This window comes from Alnus glutinosa, chromosome 7 (genome assembly GCF_958979055.1).
Source record: "Alnus glutinosa chromosome 7, dhAlnGlut1.1, whole genome shotgun sequence".
Taxonomy (NCBI): Eukaryota; Viridiplantae; Streptophyta; class Magnoliopsida; order Fagales; family Betulaceae; genus Alnus; species Alnus glutinosa.
This window is the reverse complement of record NC_084892.1, coordinates 3,235,127-3,254,663: the sequence shown is the minus strand read 5'-3', so window position 1 is coordinate 3,254,663 and position 19,537 is coordinate 3,235,127. Positions and strand designations below refer to the sequence as shown.

Below are 19,537 nucleotides of genomic sequence, written 5' to 3'. Positions count from 1 at the left end.
GGGAAATCAGCAGATAGATGAGAAGAAGTGTGCGTCTGAGAAAAAGAGGATTGACGCGGATTGTGATGATGTGTCATGATAATAGCCGTTCTTTTAAATGGACGGTACAGATTAGAGAAATTGTCGCTGGGCAATTTTTTTGCTATTGCCGGGGATCTCAGTTCGTCTAGATACGTGTGTAATTGAGCAAAAGAATGAATTAAGATCCCCTCAAATTCTTTGCCTGAATTTGATGGAATTCGGGCAGGTAGTTGTGAGTGAGCATTTATGGGATCTACCTGACCAAATAAAAGTTGGTCTGCCCAACTGTTTATCCGGTCAGGTGGATTCCATAAATGCTTACTCACAACTACCTGCCCGAATTCTATCAAATTCGGGCAAAGAATTTGAGGGGATCCTGATCCCAAAAGAATGAGAATTTGAAAGACACGATGAACAAGACCCAAAATAATTAATCCACCTTTTAATTAATTATTGATGATACCAAATACCTGAATTAAGATCCCCTCAAATTCTTTGCCCGAATTCAATAGAATTCGGGCAGGTAGTTGTAAGTGAGCATTTATGAGACCCACCTGACCAAATAAAAGTTGGGCTGCCCAACTGCTTATCCGGTCAGGTGAATCTCATAAATGCTTACTCACAACAACCTGCCTAAATTGTATCAAATTCGGGCAAAGAATTTGAGGGGATCCTGATCCCAAATACCTACCCTTTAGACCGGGCATTGAGTTCTCAGGTAACCATCACTTTCATTAGGAACGGAATTCGAATTTCTCCTAATTAAGGGATCAAAACATGAATAATGGGCCAAACCTAATTCTGATAGGAATCATGTCCAATTTTTGAGCCGAAAAATTTTCAAAATCGGAGCCCTGAATAAAAGGTACCATCGACAATCTATGGCAAGGGTCACCCCTACATATATAGGGCTTCTTGTCGGGTACGGTGGTACCGGTGTATATATGTAAGGAACAATGGCTAAGATTTTTCCTAACGAATTTGGTGTTAATGTCTCAATGGGTATTATAACTTAAATAATCATAATTGAGCAGGAAAATTTGACTTCTAGGCTTGATTTACGGCTAAATAACTTTCCTAATTCTGATAGGAATCATGTCCAATTTTTAAGTTGGAAAATTTTCAAAATCGGAGCCCTGAATAAAGGGTACCATCGACAATCTATGGCAAGGGTCACCCCTACATATATAGGGCTTCTTGTCGGGTACAGTGGTACCGGTGTATATATGTAAGGAACAATGGCTAAGATTTTCCCTAACGAATTTGGTGTTAATGTCTCAATGGGTATTAGAACTTAAATAATCATAATTGAGCAGGAAAATTTGACTTCTAGGCTTGATTTACGGCTACATAACTTTCCTAATTCTAATAGGAATCATGTCCAATTTTTAAGCCGGAAAATTTTCAAAATCGGAGCCCTGAATAAAGGGTACCATCGACAATCTATGGCAAGGGTCACCCCTACATATATAGGGCTTCTTGTCGGGTACGGTGGTACTGGTGTATATATGTAAGGAACAATGGCTAAGATTTTCCCTAACGAATTTGGTGTTAATGTCTCAATGGGTATTAGAACTTAAATAATCATAATTGAGCAGGAAAATTTGACTTCTAGGCTTGATTTACGGCTACATAACTTTCCTAATTCTGATAGGAATCATGTCCAATTTTTAAGCCGAAATTTTTTCAAAATCGGAGCCCTGAATAAAGGGTACCATCGACAATCTATGGCAAGGGTCACCCCTACATATATAGGGCTTCTTGTCACCCCTACATATATAGGGCGGGCTTCTTGTCACCCCTACATATATAGGGCTTCTTGTCGGGTACAGTGGTACCGGTGTATATATGTAAGGAACAATGGCTAAGATTTTCCCTAACGAATTTGGTGTTAATGTCTCAATGGGTATTAGAACTTAAATAATCATAATTGAGTAGGAAAATTTGACTTCTAGACTTGATTTACGGCTACATAACTTTCCTAATTCTGATAGGAATCATGTCCAATTTTTAAGCCGGAAAATTTTCAAAATCGGAGCCCTGAATAAAGGGTACCATCGACAATCTATGGCAAGGGTCACCCTTACATATATAGGGCTTCTTGTCACCCCTACATATATAGGGCTTCTTGTCGGGTACGGTGGTACCGGTGTATATATGTAATGGCTAAGATTTTCCCTAACGAATTTGGTGTTAATCTCTCAATGGGTATTAGAACTTAAATAATCATAATTGAGCAGGAAAATTTGACTTCTAGGCTTGATTTACGGCTACATAACTTTCCTACTAATTAAGTTTTGTTAGCCTACTTAATAGAGATTGTAGGAGTCTCTTCTCGTAGCCAAATATTTCTCAGCTACAAAATTAATTAATGGAACCCAATTGAAGTGGGAACAAACCTGTGCTGCCAATTGACTTGAGAAATTCCAGTCACAGGAGGTTAACTTATAAAAGCTATATATTATAAGTGCATGGTCTTTGTGGGCAAGGAAGTGATCGAAGACCGTGATCACCATCGACAGCTTGTTTTTCTCTTGACCTGGGATTTCAAAGAAAATAATGAAGAAACAAGCAGAGTTAATGAGAAGGCTTGGAGATGGAGAAGAAGGTGGTTATGATGCTATTGTTGTGGGGTCTGGATATGGTGGTTCTGTTGCTGCTTGTCGGATGTCAATGGCGGGAATAAAGGTATGTTTGATTGAGAAAGGCCGGAGATGGGAAGCTCAGGATTTTCCAACTGACAGCTTGAAGATCATGTCTGCTGTGAGGATGGAGAACCAGAACTTAGGTGTCAGCTTTGGCCCAAAAGATGCTTTATTCCAGGTTAATTACTTTACTTCCTCTTAATTTGTTATCTTCTTCTCGATCTTGCATGGAAATCAAACATATATAAACATGCATGAAGATCGACGTACAAGGTTACTTCACAATAATTAACGTTTTAGTATTTGGATATATATTTGGAATCATTGAAATGAACAACTCATGAAGAAAAATATCATGCATCCGTTGTCAAATCACCAAATACGTACAAGAGATATGTTATACATTCTCTTATTGTCTTTACCTCATTTTTTTCACTTTTGAAAATTATTATTAAATGTTTTACGTGGCCCATATAAGGGACTTACATGAACCCTATATATCCAAGGATGATTTTAAAGAATTGGAAGGATGAAAGAAGAACAGAAGGAGTGTGGCGTCCCACATTGCTTGGGTATAAGAATTAGAATGTGCTTATATGTATAAATGCATCATTCTTGACACAACGTTTTTTAAAGCCGTGATGACCATAAACCTATCAAAACTTTGCAGTTAAGCGTGCTTCTGTGAAAGTAGTATTAGGATGGGTGACCTTTTGAAAAGTCTCATTTGAGGGAGCTAAAAGCGGACAATATTATTGTGTCAATGGAGGTATGTCATTACAAATGATATTAGAGCCGTTGTTCAGCCTTAGATGAGGGAGCGTGCACAAGCTTATGAGGGTCACTAGCGGGTACTCTTTGGGATGCCAAGAATTGGGTGATCCCATGAGGGTCGCCAGCGAGGACGCTGGGTCCCAAGATGGGGTGATTGTGACGTCTCATATCGCCTGGGTTTGAGAATGAAAATGTGCTTATACGTATAAACGCATCATTCTTGACACAATGTATTTTAAAGCCGTGATTGTTATGAACCTATCAGAACTCTGCAGTGAAACGTGCTTCTGCGAGAGTAGTATCATGATGGGTGACCTCCTGAAAAGTTTGGTTTGTGGGAGTTAAAAACGAACAATATTGTGTTATTAAGGTGACCGGGTCGTTACAAGGAGGAAATAAAACATTTCTCTTTTATGAAAATTCTCAACGTCTATAAATTTTTGAAAAGTTCAACTTGTTTACTTTGTTTAAAAGTCCACTTTTTACATAAAAAAATGTTATTTCATTTTCTGTAATACATCTCTCATCCATCTTTTGTTCAAATCAAGCATTGAAAAGTCTTGGAAGAAGATGAAAAGTCCCGTGTAGAAATATATAATGAATCGGTTGTCAAAAGAACTTAAGCAGGCCAAAAAACGGTAGTCACATGGAGTTGAAAATTAACCAGATTAAAACATGCTTAGTTTCTAATTAACTCAAGACTTCAGTGTAAATTAATGATAATATATATGAATCTGTTTGATGAAAATATATATAGGTACATGAACAAAATGATTCTCTAGCAGCAGTGGCATGCGGGCTTGGTGGAGGTTCACTTGTGAATGCAGGAGTGACGGTGCCAACCCCAGTTCGAGCCAGAAGGAATCCGAAGTGGCCAAAGGAATGGGAAAGGGATTGGGAAAATTGTGAAGCTTCTGCCGCAGCCATGCTGAGAATACAAAGTGTTCCTGTCAAGTTTCCTGTTGCCAAAGTCTTGGGAGAAATATTAGCCGATGGACAGATTGAAAAAAGTTTTGAGACGTCTTCATTGCAGCTAAGCATGAATTTTGGTCTTGAAGAGCCTCAAAGCAATATTAATCCCTGCTTAGCCTGTGGAAACTGTCTTGCTGGATGTCCTTATAATGCCAAAAGTTCTACTGACAAAAACTATTTAGTTTCGGCAATCCAGGCATTATTTTCTAGCTATCATTTAATTTGTTTATATTAACTGCAAACTATATGTTTTTAGGAATATATATAGTACGTTTGTATTTTCAAATGCCATAGGGTATTTACGGCTACTTTTGGTACTTGAATAATTAATAATGGTTCTTTAGAAATTAATAGGAAGAGGTATTATTAGAAATGAACGAACATTCTTATTCTTAATTAGTATGGTTACAATACAAGAATAACCAAAGTTTTTAAATGAAAATGAATTATATTTTGCCCAGTTTTTCTAAAACATCATAACCGTAAATATTATTGTCCCTATAGGTGGCTGGCATGGCCACCCGGTACCAATAGAAGCTCTAGGGGTGGTTGCGGGCTTGTGGCAACCACTGGTGCACCATGGGGGTGGCTACGACCACCCCGAATTGCACAGGTTGCATGTCCAAACAGTTTCTTATTCATATTTGGATCATACTTTTTCTGTTAAATTTCTTTGTGATGCAGGCAGGATGTCATGTAATAACAGAATGTCAAGTTCAATATGTGGTTAAAAAACCATATGAAATTTACGAAGAAGAAGGCATAATTGGCAGAAAGAGAAGAAGATGGCATGTTTACTTGAATGAGATTGACTGCATAACTGCTGATTTTGTAGTCCTTTCAGGTACGAAGCAGTTCTAGCAACAACAAATGATATGTATCTTTTGTTAGAGAATATTTTCCATATCATTAATTGTGATTGGATTTGGTATGAGAATTTATCTTGTGAAAGTAAGTTGTACACCGAATTAAATAAAATCTCGTCTCTGTTTATCTTTATTCCCCTTTATCTTTACTTTTCTATTTGATTATCAATTCTTTCATTTTTTTGAAATTTTGTCTCAAAACAAAAAGTTAAACAAGTTCGAAATATGTTTCCTTTTTTCCATAGCGGGAGTTTTGGGCACAGCTGAGATACTTTTCCGGTCACAAATGAGAGGATTGAAACTTTCAGATGCACTTGGGTCTGGATTCAGCTGTAATGGGAATAATGTGGCTTATCTTGCTGGAAGCCCAGCACCCATGAGTGCTTACGGATTAAACCGAAAGCAACTCTCAAACATACCTTTTCAAGAACGGCCGGGGCCATCCATCTCTTCATCTTATACATCTTCATTGGGATTCACAATCCAGGTCTCGAAACTTCTCTACATCTAAAACCTAAATTCACTCATGTAGTTCTAACTGGGTTTTTTCTTCGGGTCATTGTAAATTTTTATAAACACGTAAAATCGTTAGTTATATTTGCGTTATCATTCCAAAATGACTAATCAATTTAATTTAAACTTTCATAGAATCACTTATAAAGCACAGTTTTACTTAATAAGTAAGCAATGTAAAATCATGGGTGGTTTGAGCCTTAAATAATTTAGGCGGTCGCCTAAGTCCCCCAACTAATAATTATACAATAAATTTATATATTTTTTTTTAAAAAAATAGTTAAGGCTAAAAAAAACATTTTAAAGCTCTAATATGGTAAAAAGTTAATAAAATACTATTTAATTAAGGCCCGCACTTAATAATTTTACAATAAAATTATTTCCGCCAAAACAAATTTTAAGATTCTAATATGGTAAAAATTTAATAAATGGTTTCTAATTAAGGCCCTCAATCATGGTAAAAGTAATTACAAATTGAAAGTCTCATTATTCACATTAAAAAGAAAAATTCATAAATTCTTGAAAAGTTTCACTTATTTACTCTCTTTAAAAGCCTCATTTTTACATTCATGAAATTAGTCTAACGTGCATAATTTTTTTTCCAATGTTTATTTGAATTGAATGTTTAGAAAAATATAAAAAGTCTTCAAATTAAGTGCATAAATTCTCATTATTTGCAATGTGCATAATAGATAGAATTACACATTCGGTGAATCTTCAATGCCCAACAATTTTTTCCATATTATGTTCTATTACAAATCAATCTTTATATAACTTATTTTCATTTTCCTCTTTATTTTTCTTTAAATCTTATTATTTCATGTCTTTGAATCAAGTGATAAGTCATTCTATATCTAATAAGTTATTAAAAAAAATTAAAATACATTTAACAAATATAAGAAAATGCTCTAATTGACATATTAAGTAAAAAAACTAATATAAATATTAAAATAAATTTAATTTAATTAATATTTAAATATAAAAAAATGACATCACTTAAACTTATTGCCTTAATCCTCAAAATATATCGACCAGGCCCTGTGTAAGACTAAACACCCATAATTATGTTTATAAATTATCAACTCTACGTGAATTACTGATCTTTCCAATATGGGCCGGTGTGTTACACCAAACATGATTTTTATTTTTTTCAATACGGCGAAGAGGAAAGGGGATACACCAAGCATGCATGCTTGCATACATAGATATACATTTGAACATATAAGGATAAAAACTCTCTTTCATTTAGGATTCATCCAACATTTTCCCTTTTTCTGCATGTTGGCTCAGAGTGCTATACTTCCAACAGCTTATCCTTACTTGCTGTTCAAAGGGATCGTAACTTATGGTTGGCCAGCTGGATCCTGGTTCTTTCATGGGATAGTTGACAAGATAAAACACATTGCAGGTTTTAAAGCAAGCCAAGCAATGATTCTCAATGTAATGGGATATGATGACAGTGATGGGAAAATTACATTTGATAAGGACATGAATAGAATCTGCTTTAGTCCACCTCACGATCCTTTACTCCCAAGGAAAATCAATGCCTTTCAGAAGCTCACTAAGAAATTAGGAGGAATACTCTTCATGTCAAGGTACCGAAGCACATCAGTTCATCTTTTAGGTGGGTGCAATGCATCGTCCGATCGTTTATGTGGTGTTTGTAATCCGAGTGGTCAGGTTTTTGACCCAGAAGGTACCGCCATTGTACACGCCGGCCTCTATGTCTGCGATGCCTCTTTAATCCCGTGTTCTGTTGGCATAAACCCATCTCTTACTATTGCAACTGTGGCTGAGTGCGTAAGTAGGCACCTTGTGAGGGATGTTCTTAAGCACAAGAGCAATAACGGTATTGAAATTCCTGTTAAAACTGTTCATCAAGATCCACATGATTCGATCACTGATAAGAGTATAAAGAGTGATTGGAGATCGATGGTCACTTTTAATGAAACCATGGAGGGTTATGTAGGCGGTATGCCATGCATAGCTTATCTGAAAGTGAAGATGAACTCTCAAGATCATCAGGGCCCGGGTGAGTGGAAATGTCATCCTCTTTTAAGAGGGAAAGTTGGTGGATATGTGGAATTTAAAGCCATTGAGAAGGATAATTTACATATAATAGATGGGGAAATAAATTTGTGTAAAGCAGAATGCAGAACTCCTTACACACAGTATATGCATTATCATCTTCTCCTTGCAGCTTCTTCTGGTTCGAGGTACGTATGAGAAGGTTTAAGATAAATTTCCTCGTTATTTTCTTCTCTGATATTAGAGAACTAATAAATTTCAAGTTCATGCAGATATATTCTTGAGGGAAGGAAGATAATGAATCCTTATCTCTTTGGATTATATGCTTGGAGGGAGACAACAACACTGCATGTGACATTTAAAAAAGTTATTGAGAACAATTCAAGGGAAGACATGGTGAATCTAAAAGGCGAGCTTTGTATCTCCATGGTACAGCTTTTGAAGAGCATCTTAAGTCTTGGAGGAAACGAGAGAGGGAGGTTCATAGGTCATCTATTACACACTCTCCTAAGAACCTATTTTTTACAGATACCGCGAGGGAGTCAAGCGGACTACACCCTATCAGATTCGCATGTTAAACCTTATCCAAGCAGCACCCTCCATGAAATAAAAACAGGTATCAGGAATCTAAATCAATTGTTTAAGGGTGTGAAAATCAATTACGTCTACTTGGAATTAGTATTTGTGAGGGAGATTGATACTTTAGAGTCTTTTACACTCGTACGTGTATATTCAACAATCCCTTTTCTACGATTGAGTTCGTGACCGCATTGCTACACTCCTTAAACAGTTTATATTTTATTTTATTTTACTTTTATCAATTTGATGAGCTAGCCCTCGCCAAAATCAGTACTTGTGAGTTATATGAGTGGTTTGGACCAACTATGCTATAATAATCACTAACAATTATGAACGTCTTTCTAACGTGGGACTCAAAGTATATTCAAGAGTATGATTGCATTCAATGCAGTGTTGGAAGAGTCAACGCTTATAAACATCATAAACAAAAACTACATTGAGCTGCGGGATATTCATTAAAGATCTTTGTTCTTTCTATTTCCTTTTCTACTTGAGTTTCTAATGTCGTGTCCTTTGTATATCATGCAGAAGATGGATGTTTTATCAGTTGCAGGCAATGGAAATGCACCCAAAATCCATCGAGGCTTGAAGGACCAAAACTACTAAATCCAGTTCTCCTGCTTAATGGTCATTCTGCTGAGAGTTACTGGTTGCCAACAGAACCAAATGATTTAGTCAGAACTTTACTAGAAGAAGGGCATGAAACATGGCTACTGCAACCAAGGTTGCACCCTTTGAATCCTTCAAAGGACTTCACAATTGAAGATATTGGAAGATTTGATGTCCCAGCTGGTAAAAGAATACAAAATCATTTTTTATCAATTCTTTAGTTTCTTGATCCAATGTATGTTCAGTTCTCACTTAATTTTTCCTTTTGCAGCAATAAATAAGATCCTTGAATTGCATGGGCAGCATACAGTAATACATGTAGTTGCACATTGTGTTGGAGGCTTAGCCATACATATAGCTCTAATGGGGGGGCATGTGTCTGCAACCCATATAGCTTCCCTGTCTTGCACCAATTCTTCAATGTTCTTCAAGCTTAACGCTTCATCAATGTTCAAAATGTGGCTTCCTCTGGTCCCGGTACTCTCTCTCTCTCTCTCTCTCTCTCTCTCTCTCTTGGTGTGATATATATATACAATTCCCTGATAAAGATATATAGAGATAGGCAGAACTTGATCGACACAAAGTTGCTATATAGTATGTTGGGATCCTTCAGAGAAGCAATCTGTATTGAGTTCAGAAATAGAGGAGGTGGCAATTTACTTTAAAGAATGACAATAATGTCAAAGTTGCTTGCTTAGCTGTGTTGATGTTTTTTCTTCTGTCCCTTTGGCTGTAACATGCTCAGCCAATAATAATAAAGAATGTCGATAACAAGATTAGAACGAATAAATTTAATTATTTAAATTAATATTTTAACATTCCCCATACTCAGGATTTCGAGTTTGATAAATATATTATGTCAGCCGCTTAAATCAAAAGGAAATAATGAATGTAATTATTTTAATTGATATTTTAATGAAACCTCTAGGTCTAATGAGTCCACAATATAATTTAGCACAATTTCACAAGATCTCTTTCACCTTGAGCTAATCAAGAAGGTGTCTCAATTCAACGTGCAGCTTTCCATGGTTATACTAGGCAAGAACAATATCTTGCCTCTGTTGGAAACATCAAAGTGCAGTTTCCGTCATCGGCTCTTGAAAATGATTGCTTGTTTGATACCACGCTATGAGAGATGCACCTGCAACGAATGTGAGGTTTTTTGTGGTATATTTGGAAGCGCATTCTGGCATGGAAATGTAAGCCCCAGCATGCACTACTGGTTAAACAAAGAGAGTACTTTGACAAGGCTTCCCATGGCAGCATTTCCCCACATTCGAAAAATATGCAAAGCCGGTTTCATTGTGGACAGCAATGGCTACAACAAATATTTGATACATCCTGAGAGAATGGCGCTCCCTACGCTTTATATTTCCGGTGGACGGAGTCTCCTTGTGACTCCAAAAACTTCTTTTCTTGCTAACAAGTACATGAAGTTAAACCAGCCTGGCTTTAGACATGAGAGAGTTGTTGTGGAGGGTTTTGGGCATTCGGACCTTTTGATTGGAGAAGAGTCTGATAAGAAGGTTTTTCCTCACATTTTGTCTCATATCAGATCAGCTGAAGAAGGAAATGGTGTAACTGGCGCTCCAGGAAGGAAGTACACTAAAGAGGCAGCCTTGGAGTCGGAAGATGATCCATATGAAGAATATGGAGGGTTTGACAGTTGGTTTTCTCCTTTAGTTGTTGTTTTGTTGTTTTTCTTGTTGTTTCTCGTGTTAGTTTAACTTCCCAGAGGAATACTATAAACCACACTTAGAATTAATTATTTTTTTTTTAGTTTTTTACAAGAGCGAATCCAAGATTTAATTGACACTATAGTGTCAACACAGTGATATATATATATATATATATATATATATATATATAGTTGTGAAATAAAAGCCTATTTTATAGCATTACTCTAGTTTCATAATACTTGTGGCAATGGTTTCTCAAGCAGGAAATAATGCTAGCTTGAGCATGTAGTTGAATGATGTAATAATTCTTTCGACTTCTCTAAAAAACCGAAATTGAAATAGTTCAATTGAGCCTACCTACGAGTCATCTGCATGGGTCGAATGGTTTTGATGTAATAATTTTATAGGCATAGTTTTTCTTTAAATTGGGATGAATGCAGCATTACAAGAAGTATATATATATATATATATGTGTTTTTTTTAATAGAATAATGCTAGATGTTATAATTCTATTTAATAATATTGATGTGGCACTCCCACCTATCATTTGGATTAATTCTTGTTAAATAAAAAATATATATACAGTGCTTGGTTGGGAGTGACATACATGCCAGCATTATTGAATGAATATTGGATATAAATATAGTATATAGTATTTCTCTTTTTAATAAAATATGAGAAGCATATACGTACATTTTTAACAGAATTTATTCAAACTCTTATTGCTAAAAAAAAAAAAAAAAAAAAAAAAAAAAAAAAAAATGTGTTTTTCACATGTTCAATGCAAACATGACAATTTTATAAACTGGGTTAGATGAATTCCTCCAACCCATTTTGAAGGAAAACTCTACGGGTACATTTAATACACGAAATGACTATTCTATTAGGAAAATGAATAGTTTTTATTAGAAATTTAAAAAGACGAAAAATGTGAAATGTAATAATCTTGTAATAGTCATTCCACCGAATGTTAGAATATATGATAAGAATTTCGAACACCAAATCTACCATATATATATATATATATATAAATGCTCAAAAAACCTTGAATCAAATAAGGTTCTTCTTTATTTCGATTGAAATGAAGATGAGGCATTTCATGATCCAAATTATATATATATATATATATATATATATATATATATATATATGATGATACCATATATAATAAAATTATAAATAATGGGATACTATATACATTATTAAATATAATAAAATAAAATATTAATAATAAAATAATTAAAATGGAGAGAACCATCATCATCATACCTGAGCTGTCGTTCTACTCTATTATGGTACCTCAGATCGAAGACAAATGTAGAACCAAAACTGTTTTATATCATATTAAAAAATAGGGAAAAATACACACAACTCCTCAAACTACCACTCTATTGTCAATGTCCCTCTCCAAACTAACAATTGTGTCAATGTTCCCCCTTAAACTACCAAAAAATATTAATGTCCCTTTAATGACAAAAATACCCTTCATAAAATTATTAAAATAAAATAAAAACTAAAAAAAAATGATTAAAAAATATAAAATAAAAAAATTTATACAAAATAAAAATAAAATTAAAAACTGGTTTTTCTTTTGTTTTTTTAATTTACTAAAAAAACTTGTTTTTCTTTTTTCTTTTCCTTTTTTTTCGTTTTTTTTTTCGTTTTTTAATTTAATTTATTTAATTTGTTTTTTTAAAAATAATTTATTTTTATTTGTTTTTAGTTTTAGTTTTAGTTTTTTTTTCGAATTTATAAGGACATTTTTGTCTTATTCAAAATAATTCAAGATCATTTTTGTCTTTTTGTTGATCTTAGGAGGGACATTGACATTTTTTAGTAGTTTGAGGGGAGACATTAACACAATTGGTAGTTTGGGGGGACACATTGACAATTAAGTGATAGTTTGAGAGGAATATGTGTATTTTTTCCTAAAAAATAAGTAATGTTATCAGTATATTCAATACATTCGCTAAATAAATTATTTTAGATCATCAATTAATTAAAATATGCAAAAATCCTTGTGGGTATCATTTTTTTCGTAGGCTAGGCCCAACTAAAAGCGAACTGAACGAGGCCGAAAAGCCCAATTCCCTGCTCTCTTTTACAACAGTAAAACATCACTGTAACGGTCATGAAAAGTGAAAACTCAACCATAAGGATGGCAACCGTCAACGGTAAAGAACAATCTCGCGCTGCAAAGCAGTCGACATGAAACACGTGGCATCACACTGATCGTTGGATACATCGAGCAGGCCTTAGATCCCCCTCGTCCTTTTCCTGTAGATTCCCCCTAAACGCCTCACCTACTTCCTAACATTATCTCTCTCTCTCTCTCTCTCTCTCTGTCTGCAATTTTGGGATGACCAAAGGATAGAGACAATGTCTACTCTCTCTCTCCGCTCTCATTTCCTCTCGCCAACCTCTCCTCCAAAGCTCGATTCCTCCAAAACCCTAATTTTTTTTACCTCTTTCAATGAAAACGCGAACCGTTTCGCTTTCTTCAAAGGCACCTCCACACGCCCTCGAATCGTCTGTTCTTCTTCTTCGAAGGACGCCTCTAGCGATAACAACCCGAGGTTTTATTATTATTATTATTATTTGTTTGCTTTGAATTTTTTTTTTTTTTTATTCAAATGTTTCGTTTATTTCAGTTTGATTGCCGAGAAAATGTGGGAAAAAAAAGCATGACACTATGACAGCATTTAGGAATGAATTTCAGATAAAAGAAACTATTAGAAAGCTCCTAGCTTGTTTGTGTGAGCTACAGAATTGAATTTTCCTAATGAATTTGTATGAAAGAGGTTGAGTTATATAAAGCTGAAATAGTCTTCCTAATATCTAAGGACCGGTACCGGCGGAGAGTAAACACTTATTTTTCGTATGCGTGAAAGAAAAATGCTATGAATCTCATTCAAATTTTGTGTTTTTTTTTTCCAAATCTTTTTAGCAACTTTTGCATCATAGAAGGACCGGAAACCGTCCAGGATTTTGTTCAGATGCAGCTGCGGGAAATCCAAAATAACATAAGGAGTAGACGCAATAAGATCTTTCTCCTCATGGAAGAGGTGAATTTTGTTAAATTTCTTAGAGTCAGTTCCAAATGTATATTAATCTGGCAAAGCCTAATTCCTTAGAAATTTTTCTGTACAAAATTGCACTTTCTGTGGGTAAGTAACTTTTTTTATGGATTTACATAAATGTTTTAGCTGGAACTTGTATAGGTAAGGAGATTACGGGTGCAAGAGCGCATCAAGGGTGTGAAAGGTATTGAAGAGAGTGGTGAGGAAGAAGCTGATGAGATGCCCGAAATGCCGTCGACTATTCCTTTCCTCCCTCATTTGGTGAGTTTCGAAATGATATTGTTGCGAAGAAGATTTGGATATTCACCTAAGAAAGCATGTCTATAGTTACCAAACCTGTACTTGGGGTTCTTCATTTTATGGACGATGTAGAGAGGAAAAAAGTTGATGAAAAAGATGGTTAGAATCCTGTAATTATTGATATTTAGCACCGCAAATGCATCATTTTTTTAATACGGGTTACCTAATGCATTTCTGAGATACCCTCTAAGCCTGTGAGCGGGAACAGCATGTCCTCATACTCTGTTCTCTTTGTTTTTAGTCTCTTTAAATCTTTCTCTCTTGTGAGATCTGTATCATTAAAGCATTTATCTTTTTTATGTGAGGCTAACCGTATGCATTTTCCTTTTGAACTAGACACCAAAGACGATGAAGCAGCTGTACTTGACTAGCTTGTCATTTATAGCTGGGATAATTGCATTCGGGGGCCTTATTGCTCCAACAGTAAGTTTATAACAGTGGCTATTTGATTTGTCATTAACTTTTACAATAATAAGAAAGTATCAATTTCTATTGCCTAATGTCAGTAACTGTCCTTTTGTTTTTTTTCTTCTTCTTCTCTTGTATGTATGTGTGTGTGTGTGTGTGTGTGTTATGGAGCTGTAATGTTCAGTTCCGCACTGTTAAAATTCCCAATAAATCTGATATTACGTGTTTCTCATCACACTGAAGGTGATTACATTTTTTTTTTTTTATCCAATCATAAGTGTGTTTATGTTCTTTTAGTGCTTAACCATGATGTGTGTTAAATGTCTAAATTATTTTCATGGCAGCTGGAGTTAAAATTAGGTTTAGGTGGCACCTCATATGAAGATTTCATACGCAGCATGCATTTGCCTTTGCAGCTAAGGTATTGACTTGAGTTGCATTTCTCCTAATTTTTTTATTCTGAATTCTAAAGCAACTAAAATTTTGGCGTTGATGAACAACACATCTTCTTGATTAGTGCTCTGAATTACGCTTGTTCAATTTTCCTCAAATCAGCCAGGTTGATCCCATTGTGGCATCTTTTTCGGGTGGGGCTGTGGGTGTCATTTCAGCTCTGATGTTAATTGAAGCTAACAATGTGGAGCAACAAGAGAAGAAAAGATGCAAATATTGCCATGGAACTGGTATGGTACCAATGAACTTTTTAATTAGTACATTCATCTGGTATGTAACAATTTTAATTCAGGACATGTTTTTGTCTATCAAATAGAACTTGAGTTTCCTGCTTAATGGTTGCATTTGAAAGTGAGAAATACTACGTACACTTTTAAGTGTACACTCTCTGACGTGGTAGTGAAAATTGTCAATGGTAATTTTTACTGCCATGTCAGAGAGGGTGCACTTAAAAGTACATGTAATATTTTTCTTTGGAAGCACATTCATCTTCATTCACCAATCGTTGAGATATGAATTGTATACTTGATAGGCTGAAGAGTATGGTACTAATGAACTTTTTTTTAGTTGTGCTAGACCTGATTCTCTAACATGAAAGGGGGGTTCCAAAAGAAAATTCTCATCATTTCTCTTTTCCTGTACTTCTTTTCTTTAACGGTGTAACATATTTTCTGTTGTCCTATGGTTAGGTTATTTGGCCTGTGCTCGATGTTCTACAAGCGGTGTATGCCTGAGCATTGATCCTCTTTCAGTATCCACCGCTTCTGATCGCCCTCTGCGAGTGCCGACAACGAAGAGGTGTCCAAACTGCTCCGGTGCAGGAAAGGTATATAATCTGACAAGAGATAGCTAATTCATGGAAAAATGAATTGGCACTTTCAAATTTTAAGACTGCTTTTGAGGATAACTTATAGCTTTGATCCATGAGCCCTAGGTGTTGTGGCTAGTTTTGGTTTGTTTGCTATTGCAGTGCCTCTGTTAATCTCTTCCCCCTCTCACTCGCTCACTCACTCACTAATACATGCACTCACATACAGATTAATTGACTCTGTTATCATTGAGTTGCTGTGGCTAATTATTTTCCACATGTAGGTGATGTGCCCGACATGCCTGTGCACTGGGATGTTGATGGCTAGCGAACATGACCCACGAATAGATCCGTTTGACTGACAAGGATTGGAGGCCTTCTCTGTAATTTTCTTCTAATGTAACTCAGGAAAAAAATAAATAAAAAGGTAAACATTTTGTTGAAAGACAAACGGCCACATATTTCCCTACTAGGCTACTTCAATCTTCTCTTTGCTTCCTGATTATAAATATTAAATCATACGAATTGTGTGCTATTCCCATTGTGAGTACTGAGGGAATTATCTGTCGCACCTAGGGCTGAGCACTGCCCTTACGGGCGAAGAACAGCTCCAGACTGCCACCAGAACCACCCCCACTTGCTGTTTTGAGCATCTGTCTGCCTGTCCAATAGGGGTAGAATCCCTTTTCAAAAAAATAAAAAAAAATACGGGTAGAATCCGCATGTAACTGCCCACGGGCAGACAATTATTTGCCCGAGAAATATGTTGGGCTTTGGGCAAAGAATGACAGATCCATTGTCTTTGGGCCTAGACCTGAGAAGAAAGGCAAAAGAAAAGAAAAAAAAACATAAAAATTTATGAAACAAATCAACGCTTGAAGACGAGAGAGAGAGAGAGAGAATGGTTCAATGGAGCAGCGGGAGAGAAAACGCAAAAATGGCAAGAATAACGGTTTCTAAAAAAATCATTTTTCTTGCTAAAATGTCGTCGTTTTGACGTTATATATAATTTTTTTATAATATATATTGGTATGTGGGCGGCGCAAATAATACTCACACTAAACCGCTACCCGCCTAGTCTCCCTTCTCTCTAGAATTCTCTAGTGTCTTCTGTGCTAAATCCCATGGGATGGAAGCTTTGTGCTTCTCTCCCCATCACCCATCTCCGTTCCATACCTCATCTTTTCACCACACCTCCCAACCACCCATACTTCTCACCTTTCGTCATCCCTCCTCCATATTTACAATTTTTCAAGCCACTGGAGATAAGGCAAAAGCTCCATCTACCCATCTATCCTTTCAATACTTTACTTGTTTTCTAGTTTGTCTCCACATAGCGTTTATTTCTGGTCTTTCCCTCCATCCCTAACCGTGCTCTTTGTAAATTTTGGAAAGGTTTTACAATTTAAATTTTTGGATCTAGATTTATTCTTCTCCTTCAATTTTTACAAGACACGCTCCTTACCAACTGGTTCTCCGGCGTCCCCGGCTTCCACCGACGGTCTCTGTTCTTTCCACCGCCGCCTGCACAACAGCGCGTGGCCTACAAGCGCCAGAGAGTTCTTCGCTCTCGCCGGCGCGTGGCGACCACGTCCGCTCCTTCAGCCTCCCAACGCTTAGGCCATCGGTGGTTCCGGGTCAAACCAGCGTTTCCTGATGCTGAGAGGCCTCCCCTTTGCTACACGTGGCCCTCACGCGCCGTCAGGAAAGGCTCCCACCCCTTCTCCTTCAACCGGACATCTGCTGCTTTTGTTGTTTTTGTGTTGTTGTTTTTTTGGGCTTATTTGTTGTTTTCCTCTCCCCATGTTTACCCCTAGGTCCTTGTGACCCAATTCACTTGTGATATCACCTTCACTGGTGACCCCGGCTTTGTGGTATCCGTGCCTCGAGTCAATGGGTCAGCATCTTCGGAAGCATTGCCTCCGCGTACTTTCGTTCATAGTTTAAATTTTGGGTTGCCAAAGTCCTGCTGTGTTGGTGCTTTTTATTTTTTGATGTAATCGGTTACTGTTGTATTTAAAATAAAATTTATATAAAAAAAAAAAAAAAATGCTACCCGCCCGCATATGAGTGGGTAGCCTATATGGGCACTACTAACTCGGGTTGCTGAGCAAAAAAAAATGCTTAGTACCTTTGAGGGAGAGCGGTTCGCACGACCAGCATGATGCATAGTCTTATGCTCCGTTTGTTTCGGTGTAAAATGGTTTTCGTCGTAAAATAGTTTCAGGGAAGTCATTTTTCAGAAAAATATTTTCCGTCGAAATCATTTTTCGGTGTTTGGCGCGTACGGAAAATTAAATATATTTTTTATATTTTAATTTAATCATATTAATTTAAAAAAATTAAATTTTATTCACAAAATAAAAAATACTAATATAAAAATATTTTTTTTATATTTGCAATATACAAATTTCGGCAAAAGTCGCCAGAATCTGGCCATTTTTGCTAGGTTCCGGCGATCTTTGCCAGGATCCGGCAAAAACGGCCGGATTCTGGCCAGTTGACCAGATACCGGCCGTCCTGGCCAGTTTCTGGCCATCTGGCTGGAGATTCGGCCAAAACGGCTGGATCCGGCCAGATGCCGGGGGTCCGGCAGTTCTGGCCGAATCCCGGCCAGATGGCCGGTGATTCGGCGTTCTGGCCGGATCCGGCCATATAGCTGGAGATCCGACCGCTCCAGCCAATATCCTGCCAGACGGTCGGATCCGTCCAGATAGTCGAAGATCCGGCCGCTCCGGCCAGTTTGGCCGGAATCTGGCACGTATCCCCGGAATCTGGCGATATCTATCGGACATCGCCGGATTCCGACCTAATTTGTCGGATCCCGGCACCGACCGGAGTCAGAATTTGACTTGTCGAAATCCGGCAATAGTCAACTGTTTGAACGTAAAAGTCGACTGCGTTGTTTAAAAGAGAGTCGACTACATCTATCATCTACGGAAAATAATTTACGCTTTTAAAAAGCGTAAATCATTTTCTGAAATTTATTAAGCATTTTTGGTCAAACAGAAATCATTTTTCGGTTAATCATTATTTTCGCCCCTACCAAACATCGAAAAATACGGAAATTATTTTACGCTGAAACAAACGGAGCATTAGTTACACTGATTTTACTTAAGCAAGCAACATAAGCTTTCGATCATCATTAGGAAGTCTAGCAAATGAAAATTCATCAATTGACAGGACATTGGTTTTTGGTTTTAATGGCGATGGGGACTGAGTTGAATCAAAAAAGGATAAATTTTTCCTCAAACTAAGTCGGGCAAAAATTCTTTAAACTTAATCTATTAAATTTATATATGTTCTTAGAACATGTAATTTTCACACGCATTTTTAATAAGATTAATGGAGCAAGTGACCTTCTCAGATGCATTTTTAATATGATTAGAAATTAATGTAAAAATTACATGTTGTAAAATCAAATGTAACTTTAATAGACTTAAAATTAGAAGAAATTTCATCAACCCAATTTGGAGAAAAAATTTGTCCATAGAAGAAAAAAAAATAATGAGAATTCTTTGTCTAGAGATTTGAGACTATTCTAGAGCATAATGGAAAAGTAATCTACAAAAAGTATGGATGCTAACAAGTAACTAATCCATAAAAAATAAAAATAAAATAAAGAAGAGTAAGAATAAAATTAATTAGGCAAGTTTATGGATATATAATTTTATTTGTACGGTAATAGCCATACGACAGTTTGGCCGAGTGGTCTAAGGCGCCAGATTTAGGCTCTGGTCCGAAAGGGCGTGGGTTCAAATCCCACAGCTGTCATTTTTATTCTATACAATTTTTGGCCAAT

The 19,537-nt window shown here is 36.4% G+C and overlaps 2 protein-coding genes and 1 non-coding gene across 3 annotated transcripts; all 3 read left to right on the top strand.

Annotated features, from left to right (window-relative positions):
* Positions 1-2,523: 2,523 nt before the first annotated feature.
* LOC133872644 (uncharacterized) lies at positions 2,524-10,836 on the top strand. The gene is made up of 10 exons (XM_062310224.1): positions 2,524-2,844; positions 4,198-4,636; positions 4,917-4,984; positions 5,097-5,256; positions 5,524-5,765; positions 7,082-8,007; positions 8,092-8,435; positions 8,927-9,190; positions 9,279-9,484; positions 10,027-10,836. Exons 1-10 carry the CDS (start codon positions 2,581-2,583, stop codon positions 10,732-10,734), a joined length of 3,621 nt encoding a protein of 1,206 aa, XP_062166208.1. The 5' UTR covers positions 2,524-2,580; the 3' UTR covers positions 10,735-10,836.
* Positions 10,837-12,975: 2,139 nt separating this feature from the next.
* LOC133872987 (protein ORANGE-LIKE, chloroplastic) lies at positions 12,976-16,186 on the top strand. Its single transcript, XM_062310684.1, has 8 exons — positions 12,976-13,262; positions 13,634-13,751; positions 13,908-14,027; positions 14,403-14,489; positions 14,819-14,895; positions 15,030-15,157; positions 15,617-15,753; positions 16,020-16,186. Exons 1-8 carry the CDS (start codon positions 13,066-13,068, stop codon positions 16,095-16,097), a joined length of 942 nt encoding a protein of 313 aa, XP_062166668.1. The 5' UTR covers positions 12,976-13,065; the 3' UTR covers positions 16,098-16,186.
* A 3,243-nt stretch (positions 16,187-19,429) lies between these two features.
* Positions 19,430-19,509, top strand: TRNAL-UAG (transfer RNA leucine (anticodon UAG)). Its single transcript has one exon. It is a non-coding gene; the product is annotated as a tRNA-Leu (tRNA).
* The last annotated feature ends 28 nt before the right edge of the window (positions 19,510-19,537 follow it).